At 41.8% G+C, this 19,370-nt stretch overlaps 3 protein-coding genes across 3 annotated transcripts; 2 read left to right on the forward strand and 1 right to left on the reverse strand.

Annotated features, from left to right (window-relative positions):
• Positions 1-2,021: 2,021 nt before the first annotated feature.
• Positions 2,022-8,662, reverse strand: LOC134213447 (integrator complex subunit 1). Its single transcript, XM_062692505.1, has 4 exons — positions 7,663-8,662; positions 5,584-7,565; positions 4,155-5,513; positions 2,022-4,094 (listed from the first exon to the last, which is right to left on the reverse strand). The coding sequence occupies exons 1-4, from the start codon at positions 8,543-8,545 to the stop codon at positions 2,124-2,126; spliced, it is 6,195 nt and encodes a 2,064-aa protein (XP_062548489.1). The 5' UTR covers positions 8,546-8,662; the 3' UTR covers positions 2,022-2,123.
• Positions 8,663-8,970: 308 nt separating this feature from the next.
• Positions 8,971-10,837, forward strand: LOC134217759 (cell division cycle protein 123 homolog). The gene is made up of 2 exons (XM_062696568.1): positions 8,971-9,851; positions 10,426-10,837. The coding sequence occupies exons 1-2, from the start codon at positions 9,170-9,172 to the stop codon at positions 10,803-10,805; spliced, it is 1,062 nt and encodes a 353-aa protein (XP_062552552.1). The 5' UTR covers positions 8,971-9,169; the 3' UTR covers positions 10,806-10,837.
• Positions 10,838-15,365: 4,528 nt separating this feature from the next.
• Positions 15,366-18,719, forward strand: LOC134210317 (uncharacterized). Its single transcript, XM_062686366.1, has one exon. It carries the CDS (start codon positions 15,366-15,368, stop codon positions 18,717-18,719), a length of 3,354 nt encoding a protein of 1,117 aa, XP_062542350.1.
• The last annotated feature ends 651 nt before the right edge of the window (positions 18,720-19,370 follow it).

Below are 19,370 nucleotides of genomic sequence, written 5' to 3' on the forward strand. Positions count from 1 at the left end.
AATTATTTTGTTTTCAAGAGTATGACTTTTTGCTTCCTCTCTCGGCGCAATGAAAATGACAGGTTCTCTCACCATCAAAACAACAAAAGGAATTATCCTAAAGGTCGAAAACTATGAGATCGAATACACGGAAAGTATTTATTTGGCAGTGCGAAAACAAAAAGAGCTGGGTGTTTTTTTTTATTTCACCCGGCATGCGAGGGATCAGGACGTCTATTTAAAAATTATTATTAAAATATTAAAACATAATTTAATTCACTGAGGAAAATGGTCGTATGATTTTCAATCAAACCCCTTATGAAAATTTGCCACAAGGAATCGGTATGAATTTCAATATGTTGCCTTATGAATGATTATTTTCATTTAAAAAAAGTACAGTGCGGCAGCCTGGGTCCGAACCATGGACGTCGGGGACGAGAGGCCGGCACACTGAGGATACTGGTCGTAAGAACATCATACGTTTCTCTTTTGAAATTTCGCCACAAGAAAATGTATTGATTTTCATACGATTATCTAATGGAATGCATTTCATACGACAATCTTATGAAATATTTTCAGTTTGTTAAAAAAAAGTGTAACACCCACCCCATGTATAGGCCACACGCCCATCGACGCTTGAATCATCGGGAAGGTAACTGCGTATAAGAACAAGGCCCAGTCACAAATTACAGAACGCTTTAGAGTTTATGTCAGAGCGTAACAACGTTTAAAAAGGGTGAATGGGGGTGGCCTCTACCTATGATGGTCATACACAAGATGAATACACTACTACTAATGGTGTATTCGCCTTGGTCATAGGCTCCGTGATGCCAGGAGCGAAGCACAATGTAACTTCATATATAAATGTCCAGCCCACTGTGATATGTCATATGTTATCAGCCTCCGGTATCTGCATTTTTTGATTCATGCATCTGGATGCGTGGGATGGGGGTTGAAAGTTGTCAATTTGAGCGTTATGCCATTCCAATTTTGTGGACGAATCCTAACATAGTTTTTCAAAGCTTTACCCGCTTGTATTAAAAAGTTTTTAACATAACACGTTTTACAATGATATGGAAATGCTAATATCATCTTCCAAACTTGGACGTACATGTTCATGATAGCATTAGAGGCGAAAGTATAGAATTGATAGTTCCGTTAGGATACGGCAGGCATGAAGAATGTTTTTATAGAAGTCGATTTGAAAGCGAGCGGAGGGCAATATATGTGATGGCACATATCGCACGACCTTCCTTCTGCCAAGCTCCCGTATGAAGGGGGAGGGAAGAATATCAGTGTGGAAGCTGATATATCTCCACTGGCAAAAGGAAGGTGGTTTGACTTGCTCATATGCCATCGCGTGCGGAAGGATTTGCTATCGACGAGTACTGTCTCCAAATTTCTAATATGACATCAGCATTTAGTCGAATAGGATTTTTATTGCACAGTTCTGTTTTTCTCATTGCGTCCACGTTTTGTTAAGAAAATTATTTTGAGCTTTTTAGTGGAATGTCTTTACTTGTCATAAGACGAGTTGACCACTTGACCTTGACAGATACGTATATCGACCTCAACAGTAAGGTCGTCTTCAGTGTCTCGTACTTGACTCGACTAGTCGTATCTATCAAGGTACAATCAAGTGGTGGAATTAAATGGGACCGTACAAACTCGTCTTATGACAAGTGATTACACGTTTACCAACACAGAAAACGTCTGATAACTATAAATCATACTGCAATGCTTTTTGAACGAGACCGCTGAATTTAAAAAAAAATCATAGTCGAAGGCTAGTGCAAATGGGTATAAAAATTAATCCATTTGAACAAGAATATAATATTATAATTTATTGATTGTTACATAAAAGAACATCCATCAATTACATAATGCTTAGACCATATAAAAGACCGAAGACTGTCGAAGAACGTAATTTTTTGCATTACATAATTAATGGGTCTTCCCTACATTTCATGCAATGCTTATAATACGCTTAATCACAATCGATGCCACAAATACCTTTACTGTACATATGAAAATTTCAAATCTTTGGATATAGGTACCAACGTACGAAATACATTTTATTTATACCAATATCAATATAAACTTGAATGACATAAATATACTTTTGAATGTTGTAACCCATGCATTCAACACGCATGCTGCTTTTTGATGGCCTGAACGCATCGCCGTATCGTTGGGTACGTATTGATCTTGTTGTTGATGCCCAAGTTGAACATCGTCATCAGTATTTGCGGTGCGTATTCTTGCAAACACAGCGCGTACTCGGTAGATTTGTCCAACGCGCTCTGGACAACGGCCACGTCCTCGTGGTACAGACACTGCACAAATGCGGTCAACGCCGTGCTATTCGTTGAGAAATTGCCTGGGTTCTGCTTGAGCCAACGTGTGACCAATCCATGCGCGGTCTGACGAATCGAACCGGACGAGTGCGTCAAAAAACGGATGATTTCGTCGAAAATGTCCTCCAACAGGTTGGGACGTTTGACGGTTAGAGCGTCCACTTCCAGCATCGGGGTAGAGATGTCGTCTGCTTCGCGAGATCTAATTGCGTGAGTCAGCTCTTGCCAATGCTGAGGCAGGACTTCATTCTTCACATAGGTTGACATCATTATTGCAGCTGTTGCTTGCTGCGCGGATTCAGCGGTAGAAGTAGCAGGAACGACAGCAAGTTTAATATCCTTTGACGTTCCAGGAATTGGTTCTTCTAGATCTGATTTAATCACAGACGCTGAAGCGGAAGATGTGCGCTGTTTGAACATCGACAGTCCTTGGACGAGTTGCTGCAGTGATTGAAGGTCGTAATGTTGATGAGCTAAGTCGTTCAACAGATCCGAGTAATTTTGTATGAAGCTTATAGCTGTCTTGGGATTAGCTCCAATGTAAGCATGAAGGAATTCCATAAAGCGGTAAATAAGAGTGTAGGTTTCTTTAACATTACCGTGGTTTCTGAGAAGTGCGAAGTAGCAATCCAAAGCATTCTGAAGACCAATTTTGTAGCTGTCTTCGAACACGAGCGGTTGAAGCAGCTCAAGAATTCCCATGACTTGGTGGAATAGATGAAAATGATACTCGGCTCTCAAAACCGATAAATCCATGTGCGCTCTTCCCTGAAGCAAGGTGGCCAGTACCGACATCTGACGGAGGAGAAGCACAGGATGCGAAGCAGCGAGCTTCCTTACAATAAGTTCCATCTCTGCTGACATCTGTTGAAAATCCCTAGGAGTTGTTAGACATGCTATCGTAGTCAGAATATAGTAAGCAAACTTGTCTCCCACGCAGCCGGTTGCGTTACGGACATCCGCGTCATAGACGTTCTCAATGTGAGGCATCAAAAACTTCATCGGAGGAATGTTTAGATAAAGTTGCTGCAAAAACTTTCGGGAAGACTGATTCTGTTTGCCTACAGCATAGTCGACCATTCCTTCAAGGTAATCGAATTTACAGTCCACACACTGAAGAAGCAACTTCACTCGGTCACAGATTTTTACGGTGTTAGATTCTGCTAGAATGTAATCGATGAAAGTCTTCACCTGTTTTTCGCTCAAAGTAACGATATATTCTATTTGTTCGTGTTTCGGAACAGCCTTATCTCTGCCTTGCCAGAGCTTAGGATTTCTTGTAAGTGTATCGATAAAGTCCAATACTGAGCAAGGATCGTAGGTCGCAACGTACTTGTCCATCAATAAATCCACCGTCTCATGGAGTGTAGACCAGCTAGCCTGATGACTCATCAGCGACAGCAAATAGGGTCGAAACTCCCCCAGATTACGATTGAACAGCATATCCATCTGCATTTCCTTGTTTACGTGAACCAATTCAGAGTCCGCTTCTGCCAACCAGTCCACCAACATTCCACGCTTGTCAAACTGCAAATCTTGAATTTCTGCTTTGATGCCTTGACCACTTTTCAAAAGGGTCGAAATGACGTTGATCATATCCTCGGTGTTGGTTTGGCGCAACTGCAGCTTACCCTTGCGTTCCACTTCTGAAGCTTTGTTGACCGTGAGGACCTGGAGTAGATTCTGTGATTGACCTTGTCCTGGCTGATTGTCTTTCTGTGCTACCTTTACCAACTGCTGGCGCTTTCCAACTAGAATCTGCAAAAAAATAGGAGATTAAGAAATATAGACACTTTAAACCTTATTTGGAGGACCAACTTGCAATAAAACGGTATTCGAGGTTGGGTTCATGTACTTAATGATCTCGTCCAAGATGTGGAGTAAATAGTTAAGATTATCAAACTTTTCCGGAGGGATCGCCAGAAGCGAACGGAAGAAGCAACACATCTGCGGATTTTGAATCCAGTTCTTAATTAGATACTGGCCCTGGTTACTCTTTACCAACCGTCCCAAGTAGTTCAACACCTTGTTAGCAGTATACTCTTGGGATTTGGAAGATTTTCCACCGCTATTCAAACGCTGAATCAGCTTCCGGTACTTGGCCATGTTTGGCTTACTGATCACCGTGTGAGTCAAAATAATCTCCACAGCTTCTTCAATCTCTTTTGTCTTGGATGTCGGTTTGCTTTGCTCGGAAATTGTTCTAACTCTCGTTTCATCACTCAAATCAATTTGCAGCGGTTCCATGACTGTGACATTCATCATTGGAGGATCACCGATCGGCTGATTGTCCAACTCCAGAGCTTGGATAGAAATATGCCCATTTTTAGCTCCTCTGGCTTGCTGAATCTCCACTAACTGTGTGAGATAAGTTTTGTGTAAGATAGCATTATTGACCGCATCAAATTGTTCGATTACTGCGCGATCCAACAGAGCTAGTAGTTTGGACATAGAGTTGATTGGAGTACCAAAGTTTTGTACAAACAGCACGATCTGGTCAGGAGTTAAACCTTGCAGAGCAGCATCAACCAAGCGATCTACATTGCTACGTATCATCTTTAACTTGAGCCAATCCGGCAAGATCTGTACCGGTTCCGATGTTTCGATGTTAAATGCCTGTGGTGGAGGGGCACCCTCAGGAAACCAGTAATCCAAAATTTGTGCCGCCATCGGAATATATGTCGAGTGCGTCAAAAGAATCACAAAAGCTTGAATTATGTTAAGATGAATGTGACACTGGCTCTCATCGGCAAACTGCACCAACAGAAGATCCTGATATTCTGTGAAAGCTTGCGTTATCTTATATTCTCTCAACTTAATCAAAAAATTGTTGAACATAACAAACAAGCAGTTGAGAGTTTGTACACGTGCCTCGCTTTGATCCGTAGCCGTGGGAATAATATGCGAGAAAATGGTGCTGCGTTCGACAATCAGATGGGACATGTCCATTACATGTTCAAGCATATCTGCTTCAGAGTCCATCGATGTATGGGCGGCAATGAACTGAATGTAGTACATGACCAACTCGGGGGAATTTTCCACCTGACAAGCGGCTCTCAATTGAACAATCACACTGGGACGCACGTAAGCAAAGTGTGGAATTATTGGCAGGAACCGTAGTAACCATTCAGAATTATTGCTTTCGATTGGCACTGGGTCATTTTCATCTTGAAAAACCTGCAATATATGAAATAGATTTAATTATGACAGTCAAAGCCATGACTATACATGACTACCTAGTACTTACCTTCAATAACAACTTCAATCCCCGAATAGCCGATTGGCGAGAAGAGTTCGAGAACGATGACAAGCGCCTGAAAAAGTATTCCATGATCTCGCATATCATCTGATGGTCTCTGGTTTCGTCTTGTACCACCTTTTGCAGATAAACCAACAGTTCCGCTTCGCGACTATTCTCCACAATAACCGTGCTCGAGTTGGAGAGCAAAAATTCGCACAAGCACTGCACCGGCAGATGGTTGAAATCGCCATCGCTGTTCTGGACGAGATCAGCCAACCAGGGCATGGCCTGGGAGGTACCTTGGCGTTGAATGATCTCCAGCAGTAAATCGGGCTTTCGGCTGCGGCACAACAAGTGTCCCAGGCGATGCGTTACATTCAAAGATTGAATCTGCTCCAACACGTGATTCGGAGGTCGTCGTGCCACACCCCGAGGATCCATGAGAATCAATTGAGACAACAGAAGGCTATTTTGCTCATTGATCACATTGGAAGCAAGGTGATTTTCGAACTCCAAAATCTGACTCTTTTCAGCTGTGGAAACTTGAAGTTCTTCTTCGGACGGCTTGGTCGGTCCTATCTGATTAGTGATGCACATCTCCATTAGAGTGCGCAGCATTGGGTATTGCTCCCAGCAGAATGACCCAAAAATCGATGGATTGTGGGCAGAAATAAGCAACAGTATAATCCACGTTTTCCAATATAGAGAAGAAATAGCAAGGTTGGGTGGTTCGTAATTGGATGGAAGAACAATGTTGTCCGGATGATGATATTCAGACATTTTAAACAGAAGGTCGATGATTTCCAAATTAGCAACATCCAGCGGCGGATAATCAATATGACGGAGCGATCCAGCACGGCGAACCAGCTGCTCGATTATCTCCATAGTATCAGGGATGGTGAAAGGAATCTCCTTTGTAATGCCAATGAGGATGATGCGCAGCATCGAGTTCTGCTGCAGGGGAATTTCAGAAACAATTCTCAACAACGGCGCCCGTTCCGGTTCTGGTGGCCATTGATCGCCTTTAGCATAAGCTTCGGGTGAATCCAGGAATAACATCTTGTGGAATGCAACTTTGAAATCGTTCGGTGATGGCATGTACACGATCGGTACCACCTCATGCATCCACGTGAGAGTATCGAATTGAATAGTGGACATCTGTTGATAGAACGTTGTCAAGGCTGGGGAGCTTTTAGGTTCTCTTCCGCTTCGAATAGAAGCATTGGCTTCTCTAATCTGGGGTGAAACTGATAAAAACATGCACAGGCAAACTAAATCAACGACGGAATGAAATATGCGGTCGCGAAATTCCGAGCTCGTCACTTGTGTTCTTAGATCAGTACGATTTGTTAGCAATGCTTTGGAGAATACCATTAGGTTAATATCGTATCGTAGCATTTTGACCAATTCCCGGAGGAACACTCGTAGAGTTCTCAGAACATCCTCCCTTTGAAGCAGACATTCTTGATAGATTTCCGCAAGGTGAGTTGCAGACTCGGTTGGTTTGGCCTGAAACATGGTCGCAAGCATTCCCATATTGTTAGGATTTCGAGCATTCGAGAGTTCATTCTGGACTACATATTTCAACATAATGGCCAAAATCTCCGATTGGCAGTTGATCATCTCTTTCAGGCATGTCATGAAAATATTGATCAGTGGTTTTGTTTTGAGCCGCATCTTTACCAAATTGGAAAGCACTTCGTGATCTTTTGGATTCTGCCCAGTGACATTGTAGCAAATGAATGTCAGCAGCTCTTGAGCCGGTTTCATCAGCTTTCCATTATGGATCCAAAGCTCCAGCCGAGGAATAGCCAAAGCTCTGACTTCCGGTATGCCACAACCCAGGGACAAAAACTTTAAGAAGTTTCTTGTTGAACAGTCAGGTGCCTGGCGACGATTCAGTTGGTCCTTCGCTGCTTCCACGACCAATTTCTCGACTTGATCCTGTATATGTGCAAAGCGAGGTGGGTTTGCTTCCGGATCTTTACCTACGGACGAATGATTTATGAATAAATAAGAGTAAATATGGAAATTTACGAATAAAACATAATCTGGGCAGTACCTATAAATGTTATTCTTACTTACCTAATGCATCGCCAAACATTCCACTATCCGTGGAGTGCTCATCATCAATGGTGGGATTTTCTCTTGCGCCTGGATTAAGGGCAGTAAGCTCCGGTTGCAGCATCCATTTCGGAGGAATCTTTGTTCCCAGCGCAGCCACACAATTATCGGTGAAAGGGGCGCATTCCTCATAGTCAACCCAAACCCGATCATTGATTGCATCCTCGACGTACGTTCGTATCAAACTCTCCGGCCATTGTTTCTTATCGCTATAACCCCTAGCCAGAAGATTGCATGCCAAAACGTGCACCGTTGGATTGTTACGGCCCTTGAACGAATTTTGTGTGTCTCTTTTCAACACCGCAATCAGTGCCGACGTTATCGTCTCATTGCAAAACAGATGGGGACGAATTTTTGCCAGATAGAGTAGCGACAGCGAGAGTACCGATTCCGATTTTGACTTCGGTGAAATCAGCAACTTGATCGCTCCGCAAATATATCCGACTACACTGTCACTATCCTGCTGATCAATAGCCCCGAGCACTGAAGAAACCAGGTCCACCGATTCGCAGTCCAACGCCATCTGTTCCCAGTACTCGATTACACTACTGGAGCTGGAGCTGTCCCCTCCGGAAGAGGGTTTACTCGAGCCTGGCAACGACGAGCTTCCCACCGAGCCGGAACCACCCGTCGAACTTAGCTTGATTTTTTTGGCCGCCACTGCACTGGCCAGCGCAGCGGCATCCCGCTTCCGTTCCGTCACTCCGCTAACGCCAGGTTTGTTTTTCGAATCATCCCGAGAACTTGTGCCGGATTTAGAACCCAACGCAAACAACTCACTTTGTGGTAAACCGATTTGCTTTTTCGTAGACCGCGCACCGGAGCTCGGTTTGTTGCGATCCATTGTAAGAACAACTTGCAATTTGCTTTGGATTCAACTTTTTTTTAAATTAAATTAAAAGTTTGAGGAAAATGTATCTATTTTTCTACACGGTTGACGTTTATTTTTTTAATGTCGACTCGACATGTCGACATCTCCTCAGATCAACGATAAATAGACACTACATGACATACAAAGGTAAGAAAGAAAAGCAAATGTAAGCGTATTAAGGAAAAGGGTAACTGTACCAGTTTTGGCCAAGTTCCTAATTTGGCCAGTTTCTCACATAACTTCAAAAGTAAAACCATTTTCGTATGAAAATTCCACATCCAGGAATCAAGAGCCAAGCAGAATTCGCTTCGAACTCCGCAAATGGTGACGTATAAACTGATAGCCCAAACACACAATCCTAATGTAGGCACACACCTTCACAAAATATGGCTTTCCTCACCTTATGCCAAAAAATTGAATATAAACAAAAAGTTGCAGCTTCGGGTTTCCAATTTTGTGTTTTGCAATTTTACAACAAAGTGTCATCAGAATTTCAACGTTTGACCATTGAACATAATTTTAATTTAATTTTGTATTAAAGATAACCAGTTAGTAAAACTACTTTATATTGAGTCAAGTAATAAATTGTGAAAAATCATGTTGCTGCGAAATATCGAACTGGAGAAAGCTGCCTGCATGTTTGTAAATTGGTATGAACAGTTGAAGAAAAACACGATAAAATCATTCATCATTCCGATTCCTGAAAATGTGCTTGCGTACCTTCGACAAGACCTGGTAATTCTACCAAAGGAATGCTCTAATCTTCAATCTGCGGAGGACACTAGAACCAAACACTTCAATTCCTACGAAGATCAGTTCAGTGATGAGGATAACGAGGAAGATGAAGATCTCCCAGAATTCCCCGACTTCAGTACACAGCTTATCGAAGCTATCGAGAAACTAGGAGGGTCGGCGTTCGTGAAAAGTGATTGGCACTGCCCTAAGGATGCCCAATGGATCACCCTGGGGCAGACACTTTGCGTGAAAGATATCACCGACGTGTATCAGTTGCTGAAGGCGTCCAGCTTTTGCAAGGAGGACTTTGCCGAAAGGCCACCCACCAATACCACCGGTTATCACATCATACTGAAGAAGTGGAGGGACATTCATCCGGGGTCGGAGTTTCGGTGCTTTGTAAAGAACAAATCACTAGTAGCCATTTCACCCAGACATTGGCCTTCGTATCACGAACATATCGCGGCTGAACGCAGTGACATCGTCAGCGATATCGTTTCCTTGTTCAAAGAACGAATCAAGAAAAGTTTTCCGTTGAAAGATTGTAAGTACATGATTTGTAATTTATTTCGCTTCAAAGATTTCCTTCCACTAATGGAATTTTTAAGTTTGTAATTGTCTTTATTTCCCTGGGTAGAGTCGCATGTGCCTTGTATGGCGAGCACAATGCTCACATTATGTTCAGAGAATCAGAATGTTTTCTACCCGGAAACCTTTTGGACTAGACCGAAAATCGAACTTGCCATCTCCAGATCGGCAATCCAACACCTTCATTTGCATACTGCATATGAAAATGATAAATTCAATACCAAATTTTCAAAACGACTTATCTGCTTTTGTAAAGAAAGATTCAATCGACGATTTAGTGATACAGATAGCACTCCCAAGCAAACCAACAGGATCAACGCGTAGCAGAAGCTTTAGCCTACGTGTTGATGGGGTTGATTTGCGTGGGACTGCTATCAGAATCGCCAAATCGACGTTTGAATCTTTGTTTACAAAAGCAGATAAGTAGTTTTGAAAATTTGGCATTGAATTAAACAGTTCCTGGAACAATGCAATAATCTACAGCAATTTGTTTCTATTCAAAATAATGATTTCATTCTTATTTTTTCAAGACGTTTTCGACGTGTACCGTCCCACAAAAGACCACGTAGTCGTATTGGACTTCTCCCTCTACGGAAAGGGCTATTCCGACAGTTTGGCATTTGATTACGACCAACTAGAGACAGAGCTTGCCACGGCTACAATCGAAGAGGAAGATGACCCTGAGTTCAGATACCTGCCGGAAGATTGCGGCATTCAACCGAACAGGAGAAATAATTACGGTTTCCCGCAGGATGTCATCGATATGTTTCAAACGGACGGGCCGTCCACATCGTCATCCAGTGGTGGTGCTGCTGATGCCGACAGCAGCAATCTCATTAACAGGTTAATGGAAGAGTGGCAAGTGCAGTCCAAGGAGGATGACAGTGATGAGAACAATCAACAAGAATGAATTCGTTGGAATAAATTTGTTAAATGAGTGTACTTTCCAATTTTTTAAATATTTATTATGACCGATACGCATCCATACTTTATTTGCGCAACAATTCAATTCCATTTTGATTGAGTATTTTCTTAAAATTTTCAGCTGAAACTTTGTTCATTTCACAGTTTTCAAGCTTTCTGGCTTCCTTCCAAGCTCTCTCAAAGGTCCGCTCATCGAGATCGAAATTTCGAAAGATTATTTTGATATCTTCGCTCACTCTCGGCAGGAAGTAATCCACATGCCCTAGCCCGAGTGGAGTGCCAGGTTTCGGTGAAATCAGATCTCCGGCCGTATCAAAATCTTTGAATTGTTTCGCTTTATAGCGCAGTTCCAAACGAGCTTGCATCTCCGCCTTGTTTTGTTTTGTTTTCAGATTAGACTTCTGCAACGGTTCCGCTTGCGTTTCCGGACAAGACTTTACCAATCGGCCAAATTTGAACTCAGACAAAGGCAAATGGTGATCGAACAAATCCCACAATTTTGTAATGCTTTTGGAATTTATGGTTTTTATGTTGATTGAATCGAATATAGGTTCAAGTTTGGAATAGTCGATATGCACTGAAGATTTGGAGTTCAGCATTTGAATCGCGTCTTCTGCACGTGTTAACGAAGCAGAAGTTTTTCTACATCTATCTACAACCGATTTATCGTTTCGTATTAGCGAAGACCTAATTTTGGTCAAATATTGTAAAGCCTCTTGCAACAACAAATACTTTTCATTCAAATCTTTATTGTTTATGAAATTTGTATTTCTTTTGAATTTGTTTGGCTTAATTATTAAATGGTCATCACGTTCAATATATTTACTCTGCGTTTGTCTTTCATTCTTCGGTTCATCGCTAGATCTGCAACTTTCGTATCTCAGAGCTTTCCATGTGCGTCCACCGGAAGGATCGCTGTTGGATTTCGCTCCGTAGATTCGGCTTTTCAATCCAGCGACTTCTTCAGCTTCTGACCCATGTTTTTCATCGTCTTCGCTGCCAGGGAACATGATTTGACGAATATCCGTGCTGGAAGTGGTAATAATACCATGCGTACGTCGTTTTGTGTCACGCAAATTCTTTACTGTTCCAAGGTACCGTTGCGCCCCAGTAGCGATTCCATCTTGCTTCAGGCTCAACTTAATTTCAGACTTTGTTCTAGCCGCTTGTTCAATCACTGGTTTCACCTGCGTGTAGTACCCATCGATGACAGGACGAGTACGTCCGGCCTCGTAGCAAACATTGTCAGCCGGTTGAAACGAGCAATGATAGCACGACTCATAAGGATGTGAGACTTCCTGGTCTTCATAGGTGAATAGCTTTGATAATTTGTCTACTGGTCGATGAACAATGGATCGTCTTACTTTCAGTGCCATTACAAGACAGAACTTTTTCTACGAATTAGATTGCTACGATTGTCATTCCCAAGCCAAGATCTGTTTTATTCACGCTATTCAAGGCTTTGGATTTCATCACATTCTAAACAACTTTGCGTCAACATGCGGGACAATTATGCGTACCTTCGATTTCACCTCACGAATTCTACCAAGTTCTGATATGGCACGTGAACAGAAAACTAATTGAACAAAAATATAAATTTGTTAAGAAAATTATTTTTAGCTACAAACTCTTACACAAATCGTAGATTGAGTTGCAGAGATAAACCTATCCACGGTCTACAATTAGGGGAACACGAATATCTCTACACACCTGGGCACGTGTTTTTATTACATAATATAAACACCTGCTTAAGAACAGCTTCCACAAACGAAGAAGATAATAAAATGACAAATTAAACAATTAAAAATATACAAAATTGAGAGGGCGAATAAAGTCATAAAAAACTTACTGGACAACACTTACGAATACCAGTCTTCATCCAGTTTCCTTTGCCGGTTTGCCCGTGAAAAGTGCTTTGGAATCATCCGCACAACGTTGTCGCTCTGCATTCGATGCATCACGACAACATTAAACTCATTATAAATATAGTCCCGCCTTTGGGGGTGACAATGGGTCTGGGGGGTGAGAATGGGTCATCGCTCTTACCGGCAGCCTGGAGGTCGGATAGCAAAATCGTTCAAAAAGGGCTTTTATATTTTAGTCTTCTTGCCCTCAGATACATTAAATCTATTCTACAAGCACCTACAAGCATTCAAAGTACTTGAAACAGTGACCCATTCTCACCCCCATTTGACCCATTGTCACCCCCGACGACGGTCCTCATAAGTTTCTGTTATTGTCTATCTTTGGAAGCCATAGAATGCGGCTAGCAAAGAACGGCGCAATAGGATCTTATCGGGTATTTTTCATATCGTCCGACATCTTCTCCATCTTGAATTTCCATAAGGTTGACACGGTTTGCATCAAACGGATTAATCCCGATGACGTTTTCATTTCAGTATGGACATATTTCTTTCGCAATAATTACTTCACTCGTGCATTTGTGTAACTTCACTATTTATATATAAATAACTTAAATCTCCTATCGTCTACTAAGTCCTAATATGTTTTGCTCTGATTTTTTTTTATAGAATATTTATCAAACGTAATATGTTACAATAACATTCTCGTTTCAAACTGCTGCCGTTCCGGTTCGCTTAAATCCCATAGTTTGTAAAAGTGTAGTTTATCATATCGCTGATACGTCTATATTCGCAACCTGTCACTTTTCGGTTCAATTGCTCTGATTTGTTCAGACCTGTTTGTCTACTAAAACTTGAACTTTTAAATTGTCCTAAAGATACAATTTCCTTTATACGGTTCTCAGTTGTGTGTATGTTTGTGACTAATTAGTTCAGCCATAGCCAGTGGGCATTGCTGTACGACTGTTTCACAAAAGCAGAACAGTTGATAAAGACCACTGGCCCACTCCCTAGAAAATTGCGTTTCAAATTGTAAATTTCGATGGTATTAGCACAGATAACAGATATTTAAGCTAGAACAAATTTTATTGAAAAACCTGTGTAAACTTTTGAATTGATATACGTTGGCCCACTACTGCCATCTACTCAACTGATTGCGGCAGTACATACGGACGCAGCTGATTAACAACCGTCGAACGCAGCCAATGGATTTGACAGCCGCATTCGGGCTGCGTTTTCAATATCAATGATCCTTGCGCCATCTGCAATCGATTGCTAAACGCGGTACCAATTTAAAATACATTTGAATTAACGGTTGCCGATGTTTACACACGTTTCGGATGCCAGCCTCAATATCTGTTATCTGTGGTATTAGTATAGATTTACAGAAGTATGTTGGAATCTAAGACTCGTTAATAGTGTAATATTTGTTGGTTCAAAATGTTCGATGGTGGATTCAGTTGTATTATTTTGCTCCTTCGTATTGTAAAGATGCTTTGTGTTTTTGTTCTATTTTAGTCCCATAAAAGTATTTTTGGCAAATTTTCCAATGTTTTGTATGCTTTTACTTTATATCAAAAATCAAAAGTATGTTTTTGGGCATTCGCAAATAATTTTCGAGTGTATCAATCAAATGCATCATTTTGATGTATCAGATTTCAAAAAGTGCATTCAAAGATTTTGTCCTGTTGATTCTACATATGTTTTGATGGTATGCTGTAACACATACATTTATTAGATCCTGGCTAAACCGGTCAAACCTGTGCAAATTTCCAATTGATTAAATATCGTTATTTTTAGAACAACAAAAAAAACTATGTCACAGTAAATATTAAAAAAAAACCCTGAAATCAACAAAACAGATCGATATTGTAAATTGTCGAAAGTATTTTTGATGCTATAGTTTATCAGTTTTGTAGCAGTTAATAGTAGCAAACTAGCAACTGGACATGCGGGCGCCGGGTATTGAGTTCGATTTCTGGATTTTTGCTTTTTCAATCGGATTTGAAACTGTATTTCTGGTAAATGCAGCTTAGCTTATTCATGCTCTACTTTTTGATTCTATCGTTTTTTATATATTGTTAAAAGTAAAAGTCGAGAATTTTCCTTCCAGTGTAAACATGCATTTTATTTATCTTGTTTTGCCTATGAAGCAAACAATTTCAGTTCAGTGGATATTTTGAATTTGAATTTTTGTGTAATTTCCGTATCCGGTTTGAGTAATAAATTGAATGTTCGTCAAAGCAGACGTTCGTGTTTTTTATTCCGCGTTAAAAACGTTTTGAGGTTATACAGTCCGCCGAACTTGCTTCTCACGTGTAGTTCTGAACAATTTGGTCGTGTTCGAACCGGATATGTCCGAATAAGAGAAGCAAGCACGAAGATCGATTACGGGTCGGGAGCGTCGCGAGAATGGTTCCTGTTCGTAAATGGAAACGATTCTAAATTTGAAAATTCGAAACTTTGATTCGACCATTTTTTGGTTGAAAGTGATTTGATTTCTTACTGCGCTGCGGCCCAGTAGAAAAGTGATAGTTGGGAGTACGTGGAACCACCCAGGCTCCGAAAAATCCTGAATAGTGATTTTCACCTTGAAGAGTGAGAAGACCGAAACGAGAAGAAAAGAACAATCTAAAGTGCTGTAGTGAATAATTAGTAATACGCCGTAGCAAACCATTATGCAAATGGTGCTACGATCCGGTAACCGTAAACAGCTGAAATTCCCAGGAAACGGAGTTTATTCGACCCCGCCGCCGAATACAACAGTGCCGTCGATTAGCCATCAGAAAAGCCAGCAGGAAGCAGCACAGCTTGAAAACAAAATGGCGGCCAACATTGAAGCTCTCAGCCGATGCTGCGAAACTACGAGAGGGAAGATCAACAGAATACGGAATGCGATTGAAACTGCTGATCATGATTATCAACGCTTCAACATACATGCGCTTAGGTTGTACATGAAGACGGTAGATTCAGCTTATGAAGAATATAATGATTTTCAAAACAAAATATATCTTGCTGATCCGTCTAGAAAAGATGAATTTGAACCAAAATTCATAGAATTTGAGGAACTCTATGAATTCAGCAGGATATCACTGTGCCAGATGATCGACGCTCACGAAAATACGGTGAAACAAAACCAGTTGTCCGTAGCCGGTGGGCCAGGAACTTCGGCACAATCCAGTGGAAGTAGTGGAAACCAATTTTTTAAGCTGTCACCAACGATCGTGCTACAACAAGCCGCTTTACCTAGCTTCGATGGTAGATACGACCATTGGTTCAAATTCAAACAGATGTTCCGTGATATCGCGGACAAATGCACGGGAGATTCTGCTGCAACCAAATTGCATTATTTGGACAAGGCATTAATCGGTAAGGCACAAGGAGCCATTGATCCGCAAATCATAAGGGACAACGATTACGAAGGTGCGTGGAAGAGCTTGACAGAGCAATTTGAAAATCTCCCTTCTTTAATAAGCGACACTATAATGAAGCTGTTGAATCTGAAAGCGATGACGAACGAATCGTATCAGCAGCTAAAGAGTTTGGTCGACGAAGTTGAAAAATGTATTGGTTCGTTGGAATTCCATCAACTGAAAATGGACAAACTATCAGAAGCCATAGTGATCACACTAATCTCTACGAAACTGGACCAGGATACACGAAACATATGGGAGTCGAACGTGAAACGAGGTAAGCTTCCTATTTACAAGGATATGATTGCTGTCCTGCGGAATCAACAACATGTTTTGGAACGTTGTGAATCTTACAAGTCGACTCAGAAGAGCAAAGGCCAACCTTTCCGCACTACTCAGATAGTCGCAACGAAGGCGCACACGGTGACGATCCAGAAATCTGACGAATGCCCGATATGCAGTGATGCGCATGGAGTGGAAAAATGCAGCGCATTTAAAACATTGGCAGTGAATGAACGATACGAAAAAGCAAAACAACTAGGCCTGTGCTATTCATGCCTAAAAAAAGGACATCGCACTTCGAACTGTAAAACAAATGCAAAGTGCCCAAAGTGTTCCCGACGACATCATATGATGCTACATCAGGAAGAGCAGACGTCTCTGGACAATAAGAAACCGACCTTGCGGAAAGGTGAAGAAATCGATTCTACGATGAATGCAACTGCGAAACCCGAAGCTGATGTGACGGTGGCCAATTGTTCACTTTCAAACAACACCATTACATCACCTAAACATGTGTTGTTGGCCACTGCAATAGTTTATGTGTTTGACATGAACGGTGAACAGCATAAATGCCGTGTCTTGTTGGACTCTGGGGCCATGACAAATTTCGTGTCCCAACGGTTGGCAGACCTTCTCCAACTGAAAAAGAACTTTGTGAATGTTCCTGTCACCGGCGTGAATGGGATGAAGACTCTGGTGAAATTCAAAGTGCAGTGCAAAGTGAAGTCTAGAGTGTCTGACAGCGAATTTTGTTTGGATTATTTGGTGGTTCCCAAAGTAACCAGTGCACTGCCTGTGACGAGATTGAACGTGAAAAATTGGCCAATTCCATCAAAATTACAGTTGGCAGATCCGACATTTTTCGAGCCGTCGCGGATAGACATGTTGGTCGGAGCAGAAGCATTCTTTGATCTATTATTATCCGATAAGATAAGAATGTCCGTTCATCTCCCGGTGTTGCAAGAAAGTCTTCTTGGGTGGCTTGTGTCAGGACCAGTGGATGCAACCGTCACAGTGTGCACAGTGCGTTCTTTCCAAGTAGCTACCTTTCGAGAAATGGACATGGACTTGAATCACATTCTGAAGCGATTTTGGGCAGTTGATAACCAGTCGAGTGAACCGGAGCCGAAGGACAACGAATGTGAGATGCATTTTTTGGAAACGTTCGATCGTGCTCGTGATGGAAGGTATGTGGTTAGATTGCCATTTCGAGCTGGAGCTGTTGGAGAGCTTGGTGATTCTCGTCAGCAAGCAGAAAAGAGGTTTTACCAGCTGGAGCGAAGATTAAACAAGGATCCACAGTTGAAGAAGCTTTATTCGGACTTCATTAACGAATATCTTGCGTTGGGTCATTGTCGAGTGCTGGATTATCCTATGTGCAATGATGAAACCGGCTACTACATGCCCCATCATTGTGTGCTTCGTCCGGAAAGCTCAACAACACGATTGAGAGTTGTGTTTGACGCGTCAGCGAAGAGTGCCTCAGGGCATTCGCTTAATGACTTGTTGATGGTAGGACCTCCAGTACAGGACAACTTGTTCGACATCGTACTACGTTTTCGTCTATACACCTACGCATTTACGGCGGATGTGTCGAAAATGTACCGGATGGTAGATATGCATCCGAGCGATACCAAATATCAAAGGATTTTGTGGCGTGAAGATTCGTCTAAGCCGTTGAAGGAACTTGAATTATCGACGGTAACCTACGGCACAGCAGCCGCTCCGTTCTTGGCAACACGTTGTCTAAACCAGCTCGCCGAAGATGAGAAGGAATGTTTCCCGGAAGCCAGCTACGTTGTGAAGAAGGGCGTATATGTTGATGATGTGCTATCTGGAGCAGCGACACTGGAAAAAGCAAAACAGTTACAGAACGATTTGATTGCGATGCTTTGTCGTGGTGGTTTTCAGTTACATAAGTGGTGTGCAAATGACCCTGGTTTGTTAGAGAATATTCCTGTGGAAAAACAAGAAAAAGTTCTTGACTTTCGGAATCATGACGTGAACGAAACAATAAAAACACTTGGCCTACTATGGAATCCTATTGAAGATTGTTTTACGTTCCGAGTGAATCATGTGGAAGACAGTGGTAATAAAGTTACGAAGAGACAAGTAATGTCAGAAATTGCTCGCCTTTTCGATCCGCTGGGACTGCTCGCCCCCGTTATTGTGATTGCAAAAATGGTTATGCAAGATTTGTGGCGAAGCGGTTTGGACTGGGATGACGGATTGTCACAAGAGCAATTGGATGTGTGGAATAAAGTGAAAAATGAACTTCCTGACGTTGGTAAAATGAAGATTCCGAGACTTGTAACCGTCAGTGGAATTTTCCGGCTTCTCTGACGCCTCCATGAAGGCTTGCGGAAGTTGTGTCTATTTGAAAAGCATCAGAGAGGATGGAACATGTGAAGTTCACTTATTATGTGGAAAGTCTCGAGTTGCCCTAATCAAGGAAACCAAACGCCAATCATCGGATGAGTCAAGCCCAGCAGAGTTGACTGTACCACGTTTAGAATTGTGTGCAGCGAAATTATTGTCGGAGCAAGTGTCGCAGGTATTGAAGGCCATTGATATTGAAGTGGATCGTGTAGTGTTATGGTCAGATTCACAAATCGTGCTTACGTGGATTGATCATATGAAGGCTGAAACACCAGTTTTTGTTCGAAATCGAGTATCACAAATTCGGGAACTAACGAAGAAGTTCGTGTGGAAATATGTGCCGACAACTGTGAATCCGTCTGATTTAATATCTCGCGGAGTGTACCCATCGAAGTTAGCTGAATGTGAATTGTGGTGGAGAGGTCCTTCATTTCTGCAATCCGTGGAAGGTGAAAATTTTCCGTTGCTTTGTGCCACAGCAGAGTTGAGAACATCTCTGGCTAGTTCTGCAGAAGCAGTGGTTGAATTCGCTGTTGAAGAAAATCGTGTTTTGGATCTGATCTTTAAATTTAGTAATTTCCGAAAGCTAGAAAGAGTTGTTGCCTATGTGATAAG

Source organism: Armigeres subalbatus, chromosome 2 (assembly GCF_024139115.2).
Source record: "Armigeres subalbatus isolate Guangzhou_Male chromosome 2, GZ_Asu_2, whole genome shotgun sequence".
Classification (NCBI taxonomy): Eukaryota; Metazoa; Arthropoda; class Insecta; order Diptera; family Culicidae; genus Armigeres; species Armigeres subalbatus.